General features: G+C 43.1%; 1 protein-coding gene across 1 annotated transcript in view; it reads left to right on the forward strand.

Moving 5' to 3' along the window:
- TMEM130 (transmembrane protein 130) overlaps positions 1-20,173 on the forward strand; it is a 236,468-nt gene that overhangs the window by 77,780 nt on the left and 138,515 nt on the right. Inside the window, exon 5 of the mRNA XM_086942397.1 lies at positions 12,476-12,560. Within this exon, the coding sequence (XP_086798523.1) occupies positions 12,476-12,560 (85 nt within the window). The remainder of the gene's footprint in view (positions 1-12,475; positions 12,561-20,173) is intronic.

Genomic DNA, 20,173 nt, shown 5'->3' on the forward strand with positions numbered 1-20,173 from the left:
ATATCTCTGATCAGATTGCTGTAGCACCAATACTAGGTTGGTTTAGAATTTGGGCACAGCAAGCTCCAAATTTAAATCAATTAATTATCCAGGATTGTCTGACCCTGGATAAGGCCTTGGCTATACCATGGATCCGTTATATTAAAACCCAAATGGACAGAATGGTTAGCCCAGATTTATTTACAAACCCTAGGGCCTTAAGTAAAATTGTAATAAAGACAGTAAAATCCCAATTTTTAAACAGGTTGAAGGCCCAAAGGGAAGAAGAAGAACTTGCAAAACCATTGGTTAGAAACTTTGTCATGTTAAGTACGGGGAGAGAGATTCAGCCGTACTTAACATTTATAAGCAAGCCTTTCCATCTGTTTGTTTTGCTAAGGTTTAAACATAATATGCTACCATGGTTGTTATCTTTCCCCAGGGGGTTTGTTAAAAGTGGGATTTTGGGCCCGTGCCCATGTGATAATAATTCGGAGAAAAACGTCCTTCATATGATCTTTTTCTGCAAGTTTTATGAACTGCAGCGAAAGAAATTTATACTGCCACTGCTGAAAGGATGTAATTTTGAGCAGATGAGACCAGCCCTGGCCTACTTACAAATGCTTGGGTCTGCTGTGGTATGTTTTGGGGTGGCAAGCTACATTATAGGGGCTGTGAGATGTTGTAAGAAAATACTGCTATCATAATCACCTTCCTTTGCCCTTCTGTGTTTTAGTCCGCTGTACAGTAGAAAGTTTTTTATTAGTGACGATTACTAGATGAATTTTGGAATCTTATAACATTAACAAACTGGGCGGCAAACTTTTTATCTTGTATAGATGTTTGATAATTGTAAAGCACTTTTTTATATTGTAATATAATTAGTTGTGTTAATTATGATATGGAAATTTGATTAACTGTGAAATGAAATACTGCATGTGCTTTGATGGTTTTAAAATTTTTAACCGAATAAAGCAAATTTTGAATTAGATTTGATTTTGAATCCTTGATTAATTTTGCTATAGCTTCTTGAAAACTGTAACTAAGCATTTTACGTGGACATAGCCGAAGGCATAAGAGCGCTTTCAACACATTGTATACCATTGGCTATTCAGCTACCAGGCAAGTCTAAGCCCTCCTCTCACACCTGCCCAGGCCCCTTAAGGCCTTGCTGGGTGCACCCCAAATCATTCTCCTTTATCTTGTGAGTTGCAGCCTACCTATGCCCCAGATTGCAGTGAGCAGAGTCCAGGAAGTGGTAAGGAGACAGACTAGTGCTGTCTCTTCCCAAGACAAAAAGTTCTTTAAAAAACAATTTTCACTTTCTGTGTTTACTGTCTATGCCTGGGGTTGTTACAGTTAAAAATTGTAGTTTTAGCCTGCCTGTAATTGCATATTTTATCACCTGTGTTGTGTTTTAAACTTGTGGTTTTCCCTGCCCATGATTGCCTCCATTTAGCGTGTTGAATTGTGGGATTTGCAGTCCAACCTCTGTAGTTTGTCCCATTTATTCCTTGGTGACAATTCCGTTTTCCCTCCAAATTTCTCCTTTGCTCTGTGCTAAGACCTGTATGTTAAAACAGTGCACTCCCAGCCACCATTTTGTGTTCACAAGCCAGTGAAACCACCCCCCTGCCTCCCCCCGCCCCCCAGCAACAGGGATTTTCTACATCAGAGGGTGCTTCTGTGAGCTATTTAAACTGTGTTTTACTAGGGCCTGTGCACTTCGTGTTTTGGCCAGCATAGGGAGTAAAGTTTTATTCAAACAGTATTGTTAGATTTCAAGTTAGTGAGGCCCTTACCTGCTGAAGTCCAAAGTGTGGATTGAGCCTGTCTGTCTCATAGGAGATTCTGAACAGGAGAAGCAGCTTCCAACTCTCTGGACAGCAAACCTTGTCTAAGGTCGCTAGGACCTTATATGGTCTGCTAGTGGTTGGTACATGTCTACACTGATTGGTGGTTGTATCTGGTGTTTCTATTGCATTAGGGTTAATGTCCTCATTGGTTGGGTATTTGAGGGTTCTGATTGGTTTTTGGGTCTGTGATTCAATCATTGTAGGATTGGGACTAGGGCTAGGGTTAGGATTTCTATTGGAAGTAGGGACTAGGGCTTCCTATGTTATTGGTTGTTGGGAGTAGGGTGGAACTAGGGCTAGGGTCAGACCTTTAATTGGAAGTAGCGATTAGGGCTTCTGGTGTGATTGGCTGCTGGACTAGGTGGGGGACTTAGAGTAGGGTCAGGCTTTCTATTGGAAGTAGGGACTAGGGCTACCTGTGCTATTTTGTTGCATGGACTTCTTTTGGGACTACTGGTAGGGGTAGGGCCTTTATTGGACGTAGAGATCAGGGTTTTTGAACTGATTGGGTGCTTGGACTAGGGCTAAGATTGGCTGTAAGGTCCTGGTCTCCTATTGGTTCTAGATTCTAGGGCTAGTGTGGTGATTAGATAGTGTTAGGGCTAGGGTTCCCATTGGCTGAAGGGGTCACCTGATGACTAGGGCTATAAAAAAGGCCAGGCTTAGGACGCCTCAGCCCGGGCGTCGAGGCTAGGGGCAGAGAGGACAAGGGCAGTTTCCTGTTTGAGCTGTAGGGCAGAGATGACAAGGGCAGTTTCCTGTTTGAGCCTGTTCGAGACTGGTCGGGACTAGGGCCAGAAATTATGCCCTTTTTATCATTTAGCAATACCCAGCCCACACCATCCACATCCACAAACAGAGCAACACACTCACACCAAATGTACTTCACGCACAACACTATGCACAGATTAATGTACCAGCCTGCACTACAAACCCAACAAAACCACATCTACACACCCTACTATCCCAACTACCACACATATCCATCATCACCTACAAACAGTACACAACTCTATCCTATACCACTAACCAATACACTCATCACTAACACAATGCCAATCAACACCATACATAACTACATCCCATTCAGACACACTCTCCCTGCTATAATTACACCTAACAGACCACCTTTTATCACTAACAAACGTATAATCATCCTTCCATCAGTTGTCCAATAAGCACCCTCCTCCCCCTTCTACCATAATAACACTAACGCAAAACACACACACTGCACACCACCACACTTTGTAACTCTTGCAACAAACCAGTCTAAGCTAAATACTCTCACCTCTACTTCATTCCCTCCTACACACAACATACACTCTACTCATAAACACATCACCACCCCCTCTACCTCACAACCTCCTCTCACAAACAATACTACACAACCAAATCCATTGCATGAAACATATACATCAGCACCCTTTTCCACTACTCCTCAAAAGCAAAAAATATCACACACACCAGCACAACAAGATCTTCAAAGCGCAACACCTCATAATACTTCCCATCACAAAATACAAACATATACCCACCTTTCAAACCAAACAAACAAATTTCAATACCAAGCGTTCCCTCTTCCACCATACCTAACACAGATACAGCAATACAGCACCTCTCTTCTAACCGCCTCTCATCCATTGGACAATTTAGAACATTACTACAAGGCCCACATGCTGCACCACCACCCCTTACTCATACAACCTCCGCCATAAACACACACAAAAAATATAAGCAGCCTGCCACACATCACAACTTTGCTTCCCCATGTCTACTTCACAACAATGTTACACCACAAAAGCAACACAGCACTCCAAATCACACTCAAACACAATCTCCAACACATACACATGCAGACCCATCAAAATGCCTTCTTAGCATGCTGGATGAGGAACACAATACAGACCAGCTATACGATTGCTATCCTAATACAGCTAATACCAGCACTAAAAACACACCTACAAGCCCACACAATGCTGATCACTCTTCTACCAAAGTCCCACTATCACCAAAGGCCACTCACTGAACTGTCTACTAATAAATGCTCAATCCCGCTCTAAAAAGAAGCATCACATCTACGACCTTCTCATCGATGCAAAACCAGACATACTATTCATAGCTGTATCATGGTTGGGAGAAGATATGTCTCCAGTCCTGCATGAAGCCATTCCTCTAGGCTATCAAATAATCACCCAAAATCGTATTGCCAAAAAAGGAGGTGGTCTAGCTGTTGTATTCAGGCAAACAATATATATCACTAAAATTGACAACATCTCCATAAAGAATTGTAAGGATCTTCTAACAAGATGCAATTCTACGCCGTCTTCCTCCTGTAACTTCCTGTTTCTTTACAGACCTCCACCTAGCAAGGCAACATTCCCGGACGCACTTCTAGACACAGTTTCAAACCTGATAACAATACACTCCAACCTCTGCGTTCTGGGTGACCTTAACATTTGGTTTGATAAACCCAATATGACCCATCTAAAAACTATAATCACCGGCCTAGACGCATTGAACCTGCATCCGATTGTCCACAATCCGACACACACCGCTGGACATATCCTAGATGTAATTTTTGCTAATACTGAACTAGTTACCTTTCAAACTATAACTCCAGTCACAAGGTCAGACCACCATTTGTTTAGCTTCCAACATAAAACAATGCTAAGCGACTCACCTAAAACTACTTTACATCCATCCACCTATCGGCCGTGGAACAAACTCAATTTGGAACACTTGGAAACACAACTAACATCCAGTACAAATCTGGAAAGCATAAATTTTGTTCAAAATCTATATGAGTGGCTACAGAAAGCTTTTGACATCCTGATACCACTCAAAACCACACAACAGAACAAAAGAAAAAAAGCGCCTTGGAGAAACATAGAAATAAAAGACATAAAACAACAAATTAGAAAGCTTCAACGTACCTGGCTCAAAACAAATGCCAAACAGACAAACTTCACCTACAAAAAATTAACAGATTATACAAGTCTGCTATTAAAAAAGCTAAGAAAAGGTACTATTCAGACAGAATTCAAAACGCTAAATGTGCAAATAAAGAATTCTATAAAATACTCAATGAATTTTGCAAACCAAATTGCCTAGAAGGAACTCATCCTGTAACTCAAGATTTCACAGACACACTGGCAAATCATTACACGGACAAAGCAGACATGTTGGAGTCATACTTAAAACAGAAACAAAGCACCAGCACTAACCCTTGTACAAAACAACAATCCAAGAATGCTCTAATCAAGCCTCTCCGTTCCTTCCAACACATCTCACACAATGACATACTGTCAGACTTCCAAACAGGATTCCGTCCAGGAAGAGGCACTGAATCTGCCTTCCTTGCCATCTGGGATGACCTAAAGAATACAGTTGACCTCAACGGGTTTGCTGCACTACTCCCCTTGGACCTCTCAGCTGCCTTTGACACGGTTGACCATGACACTCTGATATAAAGACTCTATGATGCCGGCATAGAGGGAACTGATTTAGACTGGATCGTGTCCTACCTTCGAAACAGAAGTAATGTCATCCATACCCCACCTTTCTCGTCCAAACCATACTCCACAAAAGCAGGGGTCCCTCAAGGTTCTATCATCTCGCCCATGCTTTTCAACATCTATATGAAGTCATTACCAGTACTGATCAATATATTTCACCTCACGTGCTATAGCTATGCAGATGACACGCAAATACTCCTTCAACTGGAATGCCCTAAAGACATTGGAAAAGCACCAATTTTCAGCTGTCTCAGAGCCGTGGATCAGTGGATGACCTGGAGCCATCTCAAATTGAATGCTTCAAAAACTGAAATACTCAAGTGTGGCAATTGGAAACATTACAACCTGCTTGCCGCATGGCCTGATGAACTGGGATCACTGCCTAAAGTATTGAAGGAAGTAAGAAACCTCTAAATGACCATGGACTCGAAGCTGTCGATGAATGCCCAAGTGGATAAACTAGCAAGATCAAGCTTTGCTACTATAAAAACGATGCAAGACCACATTTCCCCTGCCTTGAAAGCCCTGCAATGGTACCGGTTGCCAATAGATCCATGTTTAAGCTGCTTTGTATCACCCATAAAGCAATACATGAAATGGGACCGCTCTTCATCAGGAATAAAATCACCAAACACATTCAACAAAGGAACCTCTGCTCTAAAGGAGCATCTCGCCTCAAAATCCTACCATAAAGAAAAGAAAAACATGGGTGCCACATCCTTCTCTGTTCAAGCAGCCAAACTATGGAACTCTTTACCCCCCAACATAAGGTCCACAGACAACCACCTTATCTTCAGAAAACTACTCAAGATTTGGCTCTTCCCCACATAAGCACCATATGCAAACAGAAATTTACAGCATATCCCTCATCTTTGGTCTACATGTACATACTTCCATTGTGCATCTATGTACCTTCCATGTACTTGGATCTGTGTGTCGGTTACTTTTTTCCTGAAAAAGCATATTCAATGCACTACCCTATTTCTCATCCTGTGCCTCTATCAATATCTTTAATCTACATATACTTACCTCCTGTATGTATCTATATACTTTCAATATAATTATGGATCTATATAGTTATCACTTTCTTCGAATTTAGCATTTCCAATGCACTACCCTATTTCTCAGCCTATACTTCACTCAATATATCTTCTAGCCCAACCTTCTGACTTATCTCAAACTTCTTCTACTACTCCTTCCAATGCACTACCCTATATCTCATCCTATACATCCATCAATATATCCTCTACATCCACTCTCTCATTCATCCCAAACCCCATACCACTACTATGATTGCCAAAATAACCCTTTCTAGACTCTCTCCTACTTTACCCCTATTGCATCACCTGACACCTCTTTTACTATACCGATCCCCTAAAACAAACCTTTATAAACTCTTTCCTATGTGTCCTCCCCTCCCAAACTCATTTTTACTCATCCAAAACCCTCCTCCTATTGCTAAGACCTAAAAAAGAAATATCTTTCACTCTTTTATCCCTCCACCATCCCTTTCAATCTTAATTAACAGACTAACATGTTCACTTCTCAAATTCCATATTAAACTATACTAATATACTACCCAAATATCTGAATACCATATCCACTACTCAAATTACTTCATAATTTTTTACTGTACTAATTTTCAACAGTAATCCTTTCTGGGTTCCGGAGTAGCATGCTACTCGCCAGAAAAGCGATTTAACACCCATCAGGGGTAACAAGTGCTATATGAATGCAAATCTTTCTTCCCCTTTTATCCCTCCGCTATCCCTCTCACTCCAAGTAACTGACTAATATCCACCACTGAAATCACTTTAACTTTCACTATATTAATTCACCACTAATCCTTTGTAGGCTTCCTGACTAGCGTGCGTCAACATGCGCTATATAAATACAAACCTTTGTCCTCCTCTATCCTTCTGCTATCATTCCAAATCCAAATAACTGACTAACCTATCCATCACTTAAAATGTACTTGCATGTTTCACTATACTAATTCAACACTAATCCTCTATGGGTCCTGTAGTATCGTGCTACTCGCTGAAAAAGCGATTTGACGCCTCGTCAGGGGTAGTAAGAGCTATATAAATGCAATTGCAATACAATACAATAATGTAACACAGTGTTTCCCTATGGGAAGGAAGCATTCCTATAGTGTAAAACAGCTTGGAGGTTTTTCTTCACCAGGACATGTAAAATATTAATTTTTTACATGTTTGTCTTTTAAATACCGTGTACTCTGCCTTATTGGGCAATATGCCCTACCTTTTAAGTGACTTATGGATATTAAAAACCAAATGTTTAGGCCTGTTAAAAGGGTTATTTTGACAGGTTGAATTTGCAGTTTAAATTCTGCACAGCCAGGGTGCAGTGGCAGAACTGGCGACATGATGTCTAGAGATACTACAGTGGATGTGCAGTGAGTGCTGTAACCGACTTGTAGCATATCATTTACCAGTAGCACCATATGCTAGGGACCTATAAGTAATTAAGAGGTGTGCCAATTTTATAATGTATAAAATTGAGAGCACAAGCACTTTACCACTGTTTGGCAGTGGTAGAGTGCACAGAGTTCTAAGGCCAACAAAACAAATTCAGCAACTGAAGGCAAGATTTTGGGGGAATATCATGCAAAAGCTGGTCATTTCAAACATTCTGCTTATCACTAGTTGACTCCATCCTTCTGCCAGCTGATTGATAAGCTTGTTTATCTGCACGTTGTTTGACTGCTGATTTTTGGAATGTCGGGACACTACCTTTCATGATCAACCTATCGCGGCAGTTACTACAGATATAGAGCTGCTTCTTCTTGAGGGTCACCACTGTTGCCCATCTCCTCTCTGAGTAATTCACATGGTACCAGGCTGCTTTCGGTGAAGACCATGATTAGTACCAGTGTGTGATGCCTCTTCACTTCTGTGCAGAATCATAGCTGCTAAAGTGCCTCATGTCAAAAATAAACTTCAACCACTCCTATATTCAGCCAAGAGCACTCTGCCTGGGACATGTAGAACCATGCTTAAATTGGTAATAGCAAACATGCAAGTCTCAAAACAAAACATTGTGCTCTCCATATAACTGGGGTACTTGTTGAAAGAAGCCTTAATGACCTTGGCAGTGTAGAGCTATGTAGAGTTCCTCATGCCACGACCCTACCCAAAGGCTATCCCAGGCTCAACTTTGGGTAATGCAAGGATATAGCATTATTGGCCATGTCCCTCATATCTGCCACCTTTGATGGCCCTACAATTCGTAGTCAGAGTCAGAACCAAAATCTTGATAAACTTGACCTCTTGATCTGCCAGGCCTCAACAGCTCCGTATAATGATAAGGAATGCTTTGTTGTTGCTTTCATTTGATGTGACTAGTGGCATGAAGAGACAGCAATAGTCTGATAGTTCTCATGTTCTGGAAAATGTGGGACACGTTATGATACCACCTTCATCACCCCACATCGCCCCATTTTTTAATTAATTCAAACAAACAGGAATAGAATAAGGCTGCTCACAGTATGTTACTATGTAATTACATCGATTTAAAATGGTCCTGGAATCCCTGAGAGGAGCCAATGGGTGCATATATAAATAGATAGCTAGGCTTGGTGAGAAAGGGGCGGTGGGGATTTGTCTGATGGACAGACAATTACGCTAACAGCAGGGAGCAGCCAAGATAGGCAATCACGTGAGGAGACAGCACTTGAGATCAATGTAAGTGAATGGGGTTTGTGCAAGTAAGGCTGTGCTTAGAGTAAAGAGGGCCCAGAAACAACATCTGAGGAAACGGAGAATGGGCTGAAATATGTTTTATAATACTGACTGCATAAACGTAGCAGGTAGCCCAGGAGACCTTGAACGTTATGAATAATGTTTGACCAAATCTACTCACTAACCCACTACCCATATCAATGATATAGTGAGTCTTATTTATGTATGGTATCATTTATGTATGGGTTATATTTGCAGTCAACACCGTTGCACTGTCTTGCTGAAGGGGAATCATATATCATCCTGTGAGAATGTAATTTCCTCTATAAATCTAATTTTCATCAGAGGATTTGTTGACAGAGAAATTCAAATAATCATGCTAAAGTGTAGTGCTAATTGTTATGCCCCAATCTGAACGTGAAAGAAAATTACCACTGTTTTGCGAGGAATAACATATTATCCATCCCTCTCTAAATCAAGCCCAAAATGTGATACAGATTAGCTGGAAAGAGTGGAAGGAGAGAACGATAAAAGATGTAGAAGGAGAAGAAGAAAGAAGAGGAAGGTGGATGGGGATCATGAGATCACAAGCAGGCAAGCCAGCTGCACAAAAAATGAGAACTGTGAATGTTAAGATACGTGTAGAAGGCAGGAATGTTAGTAGTGAGTCAGTTGGTGGCACTGTCATAATAAACATACATTTTTGACTTTGACTTTGACACTGTCTAATTTGTCAAATAATAAGTGTTGGCACCCAAATCTGGACTCACAAAGGGCTTCTGACCGAATACTGAGGCTGGGTAGTCTTGATCCACCTCATGCAACCTTAATAGAGGCACTCCCAACACATCTTTGTCCCTAATGCACATTATTTTTCAGCCTGTTTTCTATTTTGGTCGCTGTTTTTCTTCCTTTCTCTTCTTCCTGCTTTCCATCTTTAGTTTCTTTTTCTCTCTCTTGTTCTGGGCCAAAGTCTGATGACAAAATATAAGTGCAGAGTCCCAAAAATGCCCAGCAACCACTGGCTCACATTAAGCACTGGTTAGTGAGTTTTGGGAAATTAAGGTGGATAGTGATTGGTCAGTTTGGGAAGCAAGGCTAGAGACCAATGAGGAAATTGGTAAGTCTAAAGCATTGTTAAAAGCTTTAAAGATGGGTTCTTCTTATGTTGTTGTCTTTTTAGGCTAATTGTGTCTGATACACTGAAGTAAGATGTGAGGGTAAAGTGGTGGGTTGGAGCAGTGACACAATAAGGTGGACAGGCAAGAGGTGAAGTATGTTGTGGAAATATGGGGGGATTGGCAAACTCTGTGCTTTGTGGATGTGTACTGGCAAGTTGCAAATGCAAGTTGCCTTCTGGCAGGCTATATGGTTGAAATATTCAGAGGAGTGGAGATTAGGTAACAGGAGGAAGAAAGATAGTTTTTCAGGAAGTGGGGATGACAGTGTGTTAAAAAGAGGTTGTCTGCTTAAGGAGGAACAGGGATGGGTTTAGGAAGGGACAACACCCGCCACATAAGAGTAAGCCGCTTGCAATCCTCAGTTGGTGGAGATATGTAACTTACACTTTTGTAGTGAACTTTCACTCAGAGAGCCTGATTCAAAACTGCTCTTCTGAGTAAGTGTACTGCTTTTCGTTATTTACAAGCTGCACTGTTGTTGTAACTTACACTTTTGTAGTAGCTTACAATTTAGCAGCACTACATATGACCAATCACTGGTACTGTGCCTCTATTATTTTCTATGGGAGGGTGTTGCATTACCACTGTTTGGTCATGTATACTGCTGAATTTACCACTGTTTTATATTTTAGTAGTAACTTACACTAGAAGTCTGTGAATACCAACTAGGTAGATGCGTCACTTTATAAGCCCCTGCGCCACGTTATACCTGTGCCAGGTATAATGTATGCAAGGGGTCATATTGACGCAAGGAAAGGTCGTAGAAGTGACGCAGTGAAATCTATGAGATTTCACTGCGTCACTTTTAAGACGCCGTTGCGTCAAAATCTTGCCCCTGCCTCACAGCAGGCATAAGACTGACGCAGGCCCTTTCACATGGGCTTGCCCCATGTGAAAGGACGCATAGCTGGAGTTGCGTCACTTTTGTGACACACTCCAGCAATGCGTCACTTTTGCGCTTACAGATACGTCAGAAATACTGACGTATCTGTAACTCCTTGTGACATGATGCGTCATACATTAAATATGACGCATCAGGAATGTCGCAAGGAGTGCGCACTGAGAAGTGACGCATCGCTGCTTTCACGCAGCGATGCGTCATTTCTCTTAAATGAGGCCCCAGGCTCTGGGTGTACTATAAATTCTTTGGAAGCAGAACCAACCTTGCCCACAAAATCTACTTGAGAGTGGTTTACTTGCCATTTAAACCCTGGATACCATTTTAAAGATTAATTACTAGCTAGCAAAGTGGGATCACACCATGTTTCCTTATGGGAAAATGATTTGTTACATCACTGACATCCCATAAAGTGCCGATGGAAACACTGCCAAATAATAGCAACCGATTACACTCTGGCAAGCTACCATTTTACTCGAAATTTTAGAATACACAGGCCCAGGAGAGTTCAGTTAATTCTAAAAGGCCCGCTAACAAGTTACCGGGCCCATTGGAATTACAGGTTGTGATGTTTTAAACAGAGGTTTTGGCTACTGAAAACAGATGAAAATTCCAAATGAATTACCAAATATGCAGTAGTCAGTAGAGAAACACAAATTCCTCCATGTTATTCCCCGAAAACGTTTAATCCCCCTACTTGCCTGCCACTGGAATGACCAGGGCCCCTAATAACTTTAATTTTCAAAGCAGAGAAGTATCAGGATTATCCCAGGCCACTCTTAATTAAGGCCACTTGACAGAAAACTTGGTAGTGAAAATTGGATTGTCACCTCTTGAATACATTGTGTATGAACAATGACTCAGCATGGTAAGGCAAACTTTGCCCTTCTTTCCTGAGTAATGCAATCACGAGGCCAATTGCATGATTTATCATCCAAATTCTAAGAGTAAAGGGATCAAGGGCTAGATGTAGGTAATTCCCCTTTACAGACTCTTAAATACCGAATTTTACCGATTCGGTATTTAAGAGTCTGTAAATGGGAAGGGGGCAGATGTAGGTAATTTTAAAATCTGAATTACCGAATCTGTAAAATCCGGTATTTACCAATTCTGAAAATACAGAATCGGTATTTCCCATTGATTCCTATGGGCTGCCCTACATCTGAAAACCCTAATACCGGTCGGAAAGGGCCGAAATCGTCCGTTTCCGACCGGTATTAGGGCTCCTACATCTGGCCCCTAGTGCTTGGGAAATTATAATGTGCACAACGTTTCATTTTGATAACGTGTGTGTTGTCAAATGTTCAAATCCGCTCACTTACCGTCGAACTTTGCTTTTCAGATCCTGTGACGGGAATCCAAGTCAAAGGTTCCACGCAGGTCTTGGCAAGGAAAACATTCAGTCTCCTCCTGCATGTCATTGGCAGGTAAGACATGGTAAAACCAACATTGTTTGTGTGCCCAGTGGACAGCGACTGAGGAAGGTTTCACATTGTTGTCACAGGGTCCAAAGCAAGTCGGTGTAAACGCATTGAGTTTATCATCAGGACCTTCACAAGTCAACCCACAGGGAAATCCCAGCTATAAAAAAAATCCAGCTGAAGAGCAGATATATTGTGACATAGTTCAGAGGCAACTGGCAGCCCTAGAGAGTGGTGGGGCAAGCAAATGGGTGGTGCCTGGGTGACTGCATTATATATACACACATCAAATCAAAGAGCCACCAATTATCCATTTCCTTAAAAAGGGATTTCTAATGTGGGCCAAGAGAAGGCAGTGGAGCTGGATGCTAGAGCCTAGAGAGGCCGTAAGTGGAAAGCTGGCAAGATAAGGGTGCCTGCTGCTTAGAGAGGTAGGGAATGGTCAATGAAGGCTTGCACTGTAAAAGGATGACCGAGGGAGAGAGTTGGAGATAAGGCTGTGTCATGCAAGTCCATGCGGGGTACTGGTTTACCATGTTGAGGTGGAAATAAGGCTGCGTCATGCGTGTCCATGCAGGGTACTGGTTTATCAACTCTTGTTGAAGTGTGTGGGATATGACATAACACGCTGTCCTGTGAGTGAGTCTTTATGCCGCTAGATCAGTTACTTGTTCCACGTCTGAGCAAGTATGGCAATACTGTTGAAATTGTATCTGTTGCAGTGTGCATGAGGAACTATGTATGGTTCTAAGACACTTGTGTTTTGAATGGAGGGGCAATTCTAGAATGTGTCTGCAGATTTTTCCAGTACATAGAAACATCTATAACCCCCTACTACCCCACTGCTCTAGTAGCGGATCCTGGAGGGAGTGTTGCCGGGCGGTGACGCAGGGCAGGGGAGGGGCAGGGTGGGGGGGTAGTAAACTCCGGAATATGGCCTAACGGAGGTAAGTATACAAATAAATAAATAAAACAAATCTCGATGCGTGCACTGCATCGCGCGCAATGAAATTCGTTTTATTTAATTATTTGTATACTTACTTCCGTTATCCATAATCCGGAGTTACTATGCCCCACCCTGCCCCTCACCCGCCCTGCATCACTGACCGGCAGCACTCCTTTCAGGAGCCGCTACCACCTGATTTTCAATACTCGTGCACTTCTTAACCTCTCACCCTACACAGACCACACCTAAGGCATTGTTTCTGTCCAGTGTGTACCACCTGCCTCTCTGCAATCCCCTCTAAAATCTGTTACATTGACCTCACCCCCAAGAAAAATCAGCGAGTTTAGCGCTCGCAACTAACATCAGATGTGTCTGAACACAGGTTTTTTTTTTTTGTACTTGTATAGCGCACAGCTACCCGCAGTGGGTTTCCCGGCACTTGTACGAATACCGCAAGGGAACCCTTCCTGGCTTACCCTGTGAAGTGTCCACTCCTGGGCACCCCCATGGTGCAGACTAGGCATCCCTCACGTTGTGGGGCCGTTGTGGAGACTAAGCAAGCTGTTGCCCAGAGTTGCAGCGTGGGACCCATGATCAGAATAGGCACTGAGGCGAGAATATCCAGTCAGGGGAATTAATGAGCCCGAGACCCGCGGGGGCAGGAATCGAACCCTGGTCCCTGGCCAGAGCTCTGCATCGAGGTCTGCCTGCTCTAACCATTGAGCCACACTTCTCCACAGGTTCGAATTATGGTGAGATCAACTCACCCTGCTATCCCCCCGAGATGGATGCATGGTGTTCAGTGATCGTATAGTGAACCTGCAAGGAGTGATGAATACAGCATTGTACTGAAAGGTGCGGATGAGGCTGTGAGGGGAGGAGAGCAGGCCAGCAAGTGAGTTGAGATTGATGCGAAGAGAAGAAGTGTTCAGGGTGGGATGGGGGCTTGAACAGTAAGAAGAGAAGAGCAAGTGGCGAGGGTGCTGTGGAGTCAGGAGTGTAGAAAAGAGAATGAGGAGGAAAGTCAAATGTAGGGTATGAGTAGGAGGCTATAGCTGAGAAGGGTGTTGGTAAAACACATAAAGTGCAGCCCAGGTAGGATAGCAGCAGCAGCCGGCATGGATCATGGTGGAGGGGTGGGGGGAGCAGGGTTAAAAATAGAAAAATAAACGTACCTGATCGCCATGTCTTTCTTCATCGTCCTTCCACTCTGGCCTGAATAAGGAAGCACCCAGGCTCCCCTGTGCCAATCATAATGCTGTAATGTAGCATTGTGATTGGCCTGAGTGGCGTGGTTCGGCGCTCAGCCAGGGAATGGGAGCCTGGGCATGCACCCCACCCATGCTGTATTGCAGCCTAGGTGGAGACCATACAAAGTGCGCATGAATGATTGACCGGCCCAAGACGGCCAGCCAAACATTCACGCGCACTTTCAGAGTGCCCACCACTCCTCCACCTGCTCCTCTGTCCCAAGAGCAGCCCCGCCCACCCACAAAGCTGCAGCAGCAGAAACAAATAAAATGATAATAACGTCAAGCTATTATCATTTTTTTTTATTTTTATTTACACTGCTAAAAAGCAGTGGGGCGATGCTCCTCTGCCTTAGCGGAGGAGCCGCCACTGAAATAAGCATCAACGATTTGTTACATCTTGGGGTGTCATCTTCAAGAACCTAATATCTTCCACCTGAAGTGCATGTGTGTGTGCATTTATTTATGAAACAGTGTTTACCAAGGGCGCAACAGAAGGAAACATCTTTATGTGAAGCAAAGATTAGTTAGTAACAGCAGATGTGTAGAAGTTCCAAAAAAGAAACATTAAAAAAACAAAATCTTGCAAACATCTACCTCAGCTGAAATCAAACTTTCAGGACGTGCCAATGAACACATCAAAGTATTAAGTCCCATCCATTAGCAGTATATCTTAACGACACACTCTGCCCAAAAAGTTGAGGATTAAAAAAAAAGAGGAATCATTTTCACTACAAGGAGGCTGGATGGAGATGTTCCTTTGCAGCACAGAATATTAATTGAACATGTCCGGAATAGGGGGAGTTGTGAAGCTTATTTTTTCAAAAAAATGGTATTTTTTTAAAGATCGATGAAAAGAAATGCGTGATTGGCACAAAGGTCTACGGCAGTTGGACTTTTATGGTGAAAATTAGGACTTTCTGAGGTATTTTCCTCGAGACTGTAGTTCATGTTAATTCATTTCCATGGAAAGGCAAAGCACGTCATGTACTCGAACTAAATGAGCACAAGATATCCACTCCACACGATTAAACCTGCAAAAAAAAGATAAGGATGGTTTGCACTTGCATACAAAATGCTTTCAAATTACCATCATCATTTAACACTAGTGTGAGTATACTGTGCAAGTGCATAGGAGAAGGGTTATTGTAGGAAAGCCCCATAAACTATTGATAGGCTATTCATTGAGAAATCTACAAGACTAAGGGGCATATTTACAATGTAGTGAAGGAGTGTGACGTTAGCCTTCCTGGCTTAACGCCACACTCCGCCACTTCAGAAACGCAGGGCTGCGTCATATTTACAACAATATGGTGCAGCCCTGTGTTTCTTCCTGTGCTGGTGGTGAACTGCCAATGCAGGCACCCTTGCACCATAGGGCAAGGGTGTCTGCATTGAGAGGAAGATTGTTTATGTGTAGGAAGGTCACCCTTCTTGCACATCAACAATCTTTAAATGATGTGTTGTAACTTTTATGTGTGCAAACATAGTAGTCGCAAAATGTCATTTATTTTTTACTTTTATTGTTTATGTAATCAATGGCAATCTGCTGTTTCTATGTGTGCTGCACGACGCAGAACACATAGAAAAAGCAAAAACGAGGAGGAATAAACAGGTACATGCATCATTGGTGCCGTTTGCGATTCCTTAATTGCGAAAATTAAGGAATCGCAATTAAGGAATTGCAAACGGCAATGCATCAAAAAATCGCAAATTTTTTAGCGATTCCTTATTTTTCCTGAATTGCGATTCACAATTTGCGAATCGCAATTAAGGAATCCCTTCCCATTGATTCCTATGGGCCAAAAGGCCCATAGGAATAAATGGGAAGATAATCTCAATTTGCGATTCGCAATTAGCTAATCACAAATTGAGATTGCGATTTCAAGGGTGCAGGGGTGTCCAAAGGACACCCTGTTGCACCCCTGAAATCAATCTATGCACATATGTTGTGCACACACATGCCCTAAGGGCATGTGTGTGCACAACATGACAGTTTGAAAAATGCACAAAATTGCATTTTTCAAAATTTTCGCAAATTACCATGAGGTCCAACCTCATGGTAATTTTTTCCTCCTAATTGCGAATTCGCAATTTTTTTTAGGTGTCATGCATTGCATTTAAGGAATCGCAAATTGCGATTCCTTAAATGCAATCGCATTTTTAAAAATCGCAAAAAATAGCGATTTCATGTATTTTTGATTGATGCATCCCAAATAGTGATTTAGGAATCGCAAACGGCCGAATTTTGCGATTTGCACCGTTTGCGATTCCTAAATCACTTGATGCATGTGGCTAAAAGCACTTCTCCACATTTTGCCTGTTTAAGACCAGGTTTTCCTTGGTCTTAATTTTGGCACTGCCTCCTATTTACACCACCCTTGTAAATAGGGGGCGGCATCTAAATCAATGGGTGTTTTGGTGGAACGCCCACCACAGCACCAATTGCCCTCCCCTTTCACGTTAAATACAGCGTGAAAGGGTGCCTTATTTACAAGGCAGCGTTAAGCCACATTAAGTGGCTTAAGACTGCCTTGTAAATAGGACAAAGCCCCTATCGCCATCCCATAGGGGCTTGTAAATATACCATCCCATAGGGGCTTGTACATTTGCCCCTCAGTATGTGGAATAACTCGGCACACGTCTAGTATTTAAGCATTGTGAAATGTGAACATGCACTACTAACAATTTAGCATTGCTGTGCGATGAGTCCTAAGCAGAATGTAATACACACTAAAGAGCTGAATTATATAACAAATTCTTGGGAGAAGTGAAAGTGCAGTGGTGAATGCCACACATTTTTTTCCCGAGTACGTTGCTTTTTGACCAAAGGGTGGCCCTGTACATTGAAGCTCACTAGAGGGAGGACACTTTTGAATCAACTATCACAGATTATCAATCTCTACGAAATACTTCCGCTAAAGGGGAAATATATTTAAGCACAGTGCAAACCTGGAGGAGAGTAGCTCAATGGTTAGAGCGGCAGACCCTGATGCAGAGTTCTGGCCCGGGACAAGGGTTCAATTCCCGCCTCGGTGGGTCTTGGGCTCAATTTCCTCAGACCTGACAATTCTCGCCTCAGTGCCTATTCTAATTAAGGGACCCACACTCCAACTCTGGGCAATAGCTTGCTTAACCTCCACACCGGCCCCAACAGCGCTAGGATGCCTGGCTTCACCCTGGGGATGCCCAGGAGTGGACACTTCACAGGGCAAGCCAGGAAGGGTTCCACAGCGGTATGAGTAATAGCGCCAGGAAACCGCTTGGTGGCAGTGTGCTCTACAAATACCTTGACATTTGCATTTACCTTCGTTTTGAACCTAAAATGATAGTTCTCACTGAAGCCTCATACTTCTATATTTTGATATGGGCTAAAACCAGTTACTGGCACCATTACAATTATGAGATCCCGTGGGAACACTATGGGTCTCTTAATTTTCCACCAGAGATTTCATCTGGCAATATACCAGCCAAAATCTCTGGGTGAAAACGAGTAAATACAGGAGGAATAAGTCCTAGGATTATCAATTCCCATTGTAATTCCTCATTTCTAATGTTTCAAAGTCAGTCAATAACTTTATTGAGCTTTTCACGATATTTTCAAGGGCATTGCAATTCTTCGGAAAAAGCCTGGAAAAGGATGCCACAGGTGAATCTTAAGCCAAGGTAAACAAGCATTTACAATGCAACGGTCTCACCTTTGAAAAAGTTGGAGCTATTGGCATTGTAAATGACAACATTTTTATTTATGTGTTGGTTTTGAAAACAGATAAATAAATGGCATTGTCATTTACAATGCCAATGGATTAATCTCTCGCAAATGCCACACACAAACACACAGACCCACGCAGACTCCCACACACATACATACATACCTACACACATCAAATTCCTACATTGCGCACATAATTACAAAGCACACATAAGCAGTAATTGGAGCCGATCACACACGAGTTTATGGTGTTAATAAGCTCGACTTTTTTGCCAGTTATCTTTGAAGAGTACAGAGGCACTTAAAAAGATGTTGTACTTTCATGCCCTGTTTAAATGTCTAACGCGTGGAACCTGAGCTCAGTGAAATAGATTGTTGGGAAAGGAGAATAAATAAACTTGAATGGAGAGATTCCTGTTAGCCTGGCGCTGACTGAGGCTGGGAGGGTGAACTGGGCATCAGAACGGCGCAGTGCTTTCAACCGTCTTGGGCAGACACCTGCTGTGTTCGTTTTGTAGTCTGCCCCGGCTGGCCGTAGAGGAAGTGGCAGCACGCTCTAGTTTATGCTCCAAGGAGCCTTGTTGTTCACGCATTCATATAGTGGGGAAAGGATGAATACAAAATGAAACAAGCGCCCTCCCTTCCTTTTGATGCTGGCCGGGAACTACCTACCCACGGTCCCTGCTTTCTCTATTCTTAAGTGAAAGCACTTGTTCCCTGCGCTAATAAGTAATTGAACGTTCGGGGAGGAGTGCAAAGTAGTACCACTGTCCGGGAACAGAAGTACGAAACGCCGCCATGGGGCAAAGGTCCGCTGTTGGGTGAGGAGGGCTCTAATGCGAGCCTCTCTCTGAGCGGGGCATTGCGGTTAAGTTGGGAAGGTGGGGTGAGGGGAGTAGAAGGCAACCCCCGCTATGTACTTGTTTAAGAACAGAACCCACGTTATCGCCTTCGCCCACCCACTGCGTCAATACCTTAGGTAAGCGCAGGTCTGCATTTGAGCTACAGAATGTGAATTTTAAAAAATCTGAAAAGACTCGGGTGAGGAACACAGGATATGAGCCAACTCTGGTCGGTGAAGCTGTGAGCAGCACAGCCTTCTCAAGGTTCAACAATCGTCGTTAAACGTGATCCGCATTAGCAACGCTGCTGGAACGGAAAAGGTGGAGCTCGGCTCGCCCTGGACATATCTGATAACGTCTCTCCTTCCCTCCACGACTTGCCCTCCCACACCAGACAGGATATGGGTGTGGAGGCGCCCATCACACAGCACAGAGGGAAAAGGTTAAATTAAGTGTAGGGGGGATGAGGTGAGGGCCATGACATCACCCCGTGCTGGCAAAGGAGAATCACCTAACGAGCTCCGAGCCGCGCTGGGCCACGCCTGATAAGGGGGTGATTGATTGCAACTGTTTCACAGACCGACCACCAGCTATCGGACACTGAGCAGTGCTCACGCTGCGCCACAACAACCGCACCAGGCAACTATCAGAAGACAAGTAACATTAGACGGGTATTGGCAGAAGAGTCCAAAGCACGGTCATGGTGCGGGAAGACAGCTGGACAAAGATATTTGAAATGGGCCCATAGAGCAGAACGATGGGGTGCGGGAGAGGCTTCAGAGGGGACCGGGACGGGGACCGAGCTGGCACAGACTGACGAAAAAACAGCCCTGGAAAAAAAAAAAAAACAAGGAAACACCAACAATGGG

The sequence above is a fragment of the Lissotriton vulgaris genome, chromosome 10 (genome assembly GCF_964263255.1).
Source record: "Lissotriton vulgaris chromosome 10, aLisVul1.2, whole genome shotgun sequence".
NCBI lineage: Eukaryota > Metazoa > Chordata > Amphibia > Caudata > Salamandridae > Lissotriton > Lissotriton vulgaris.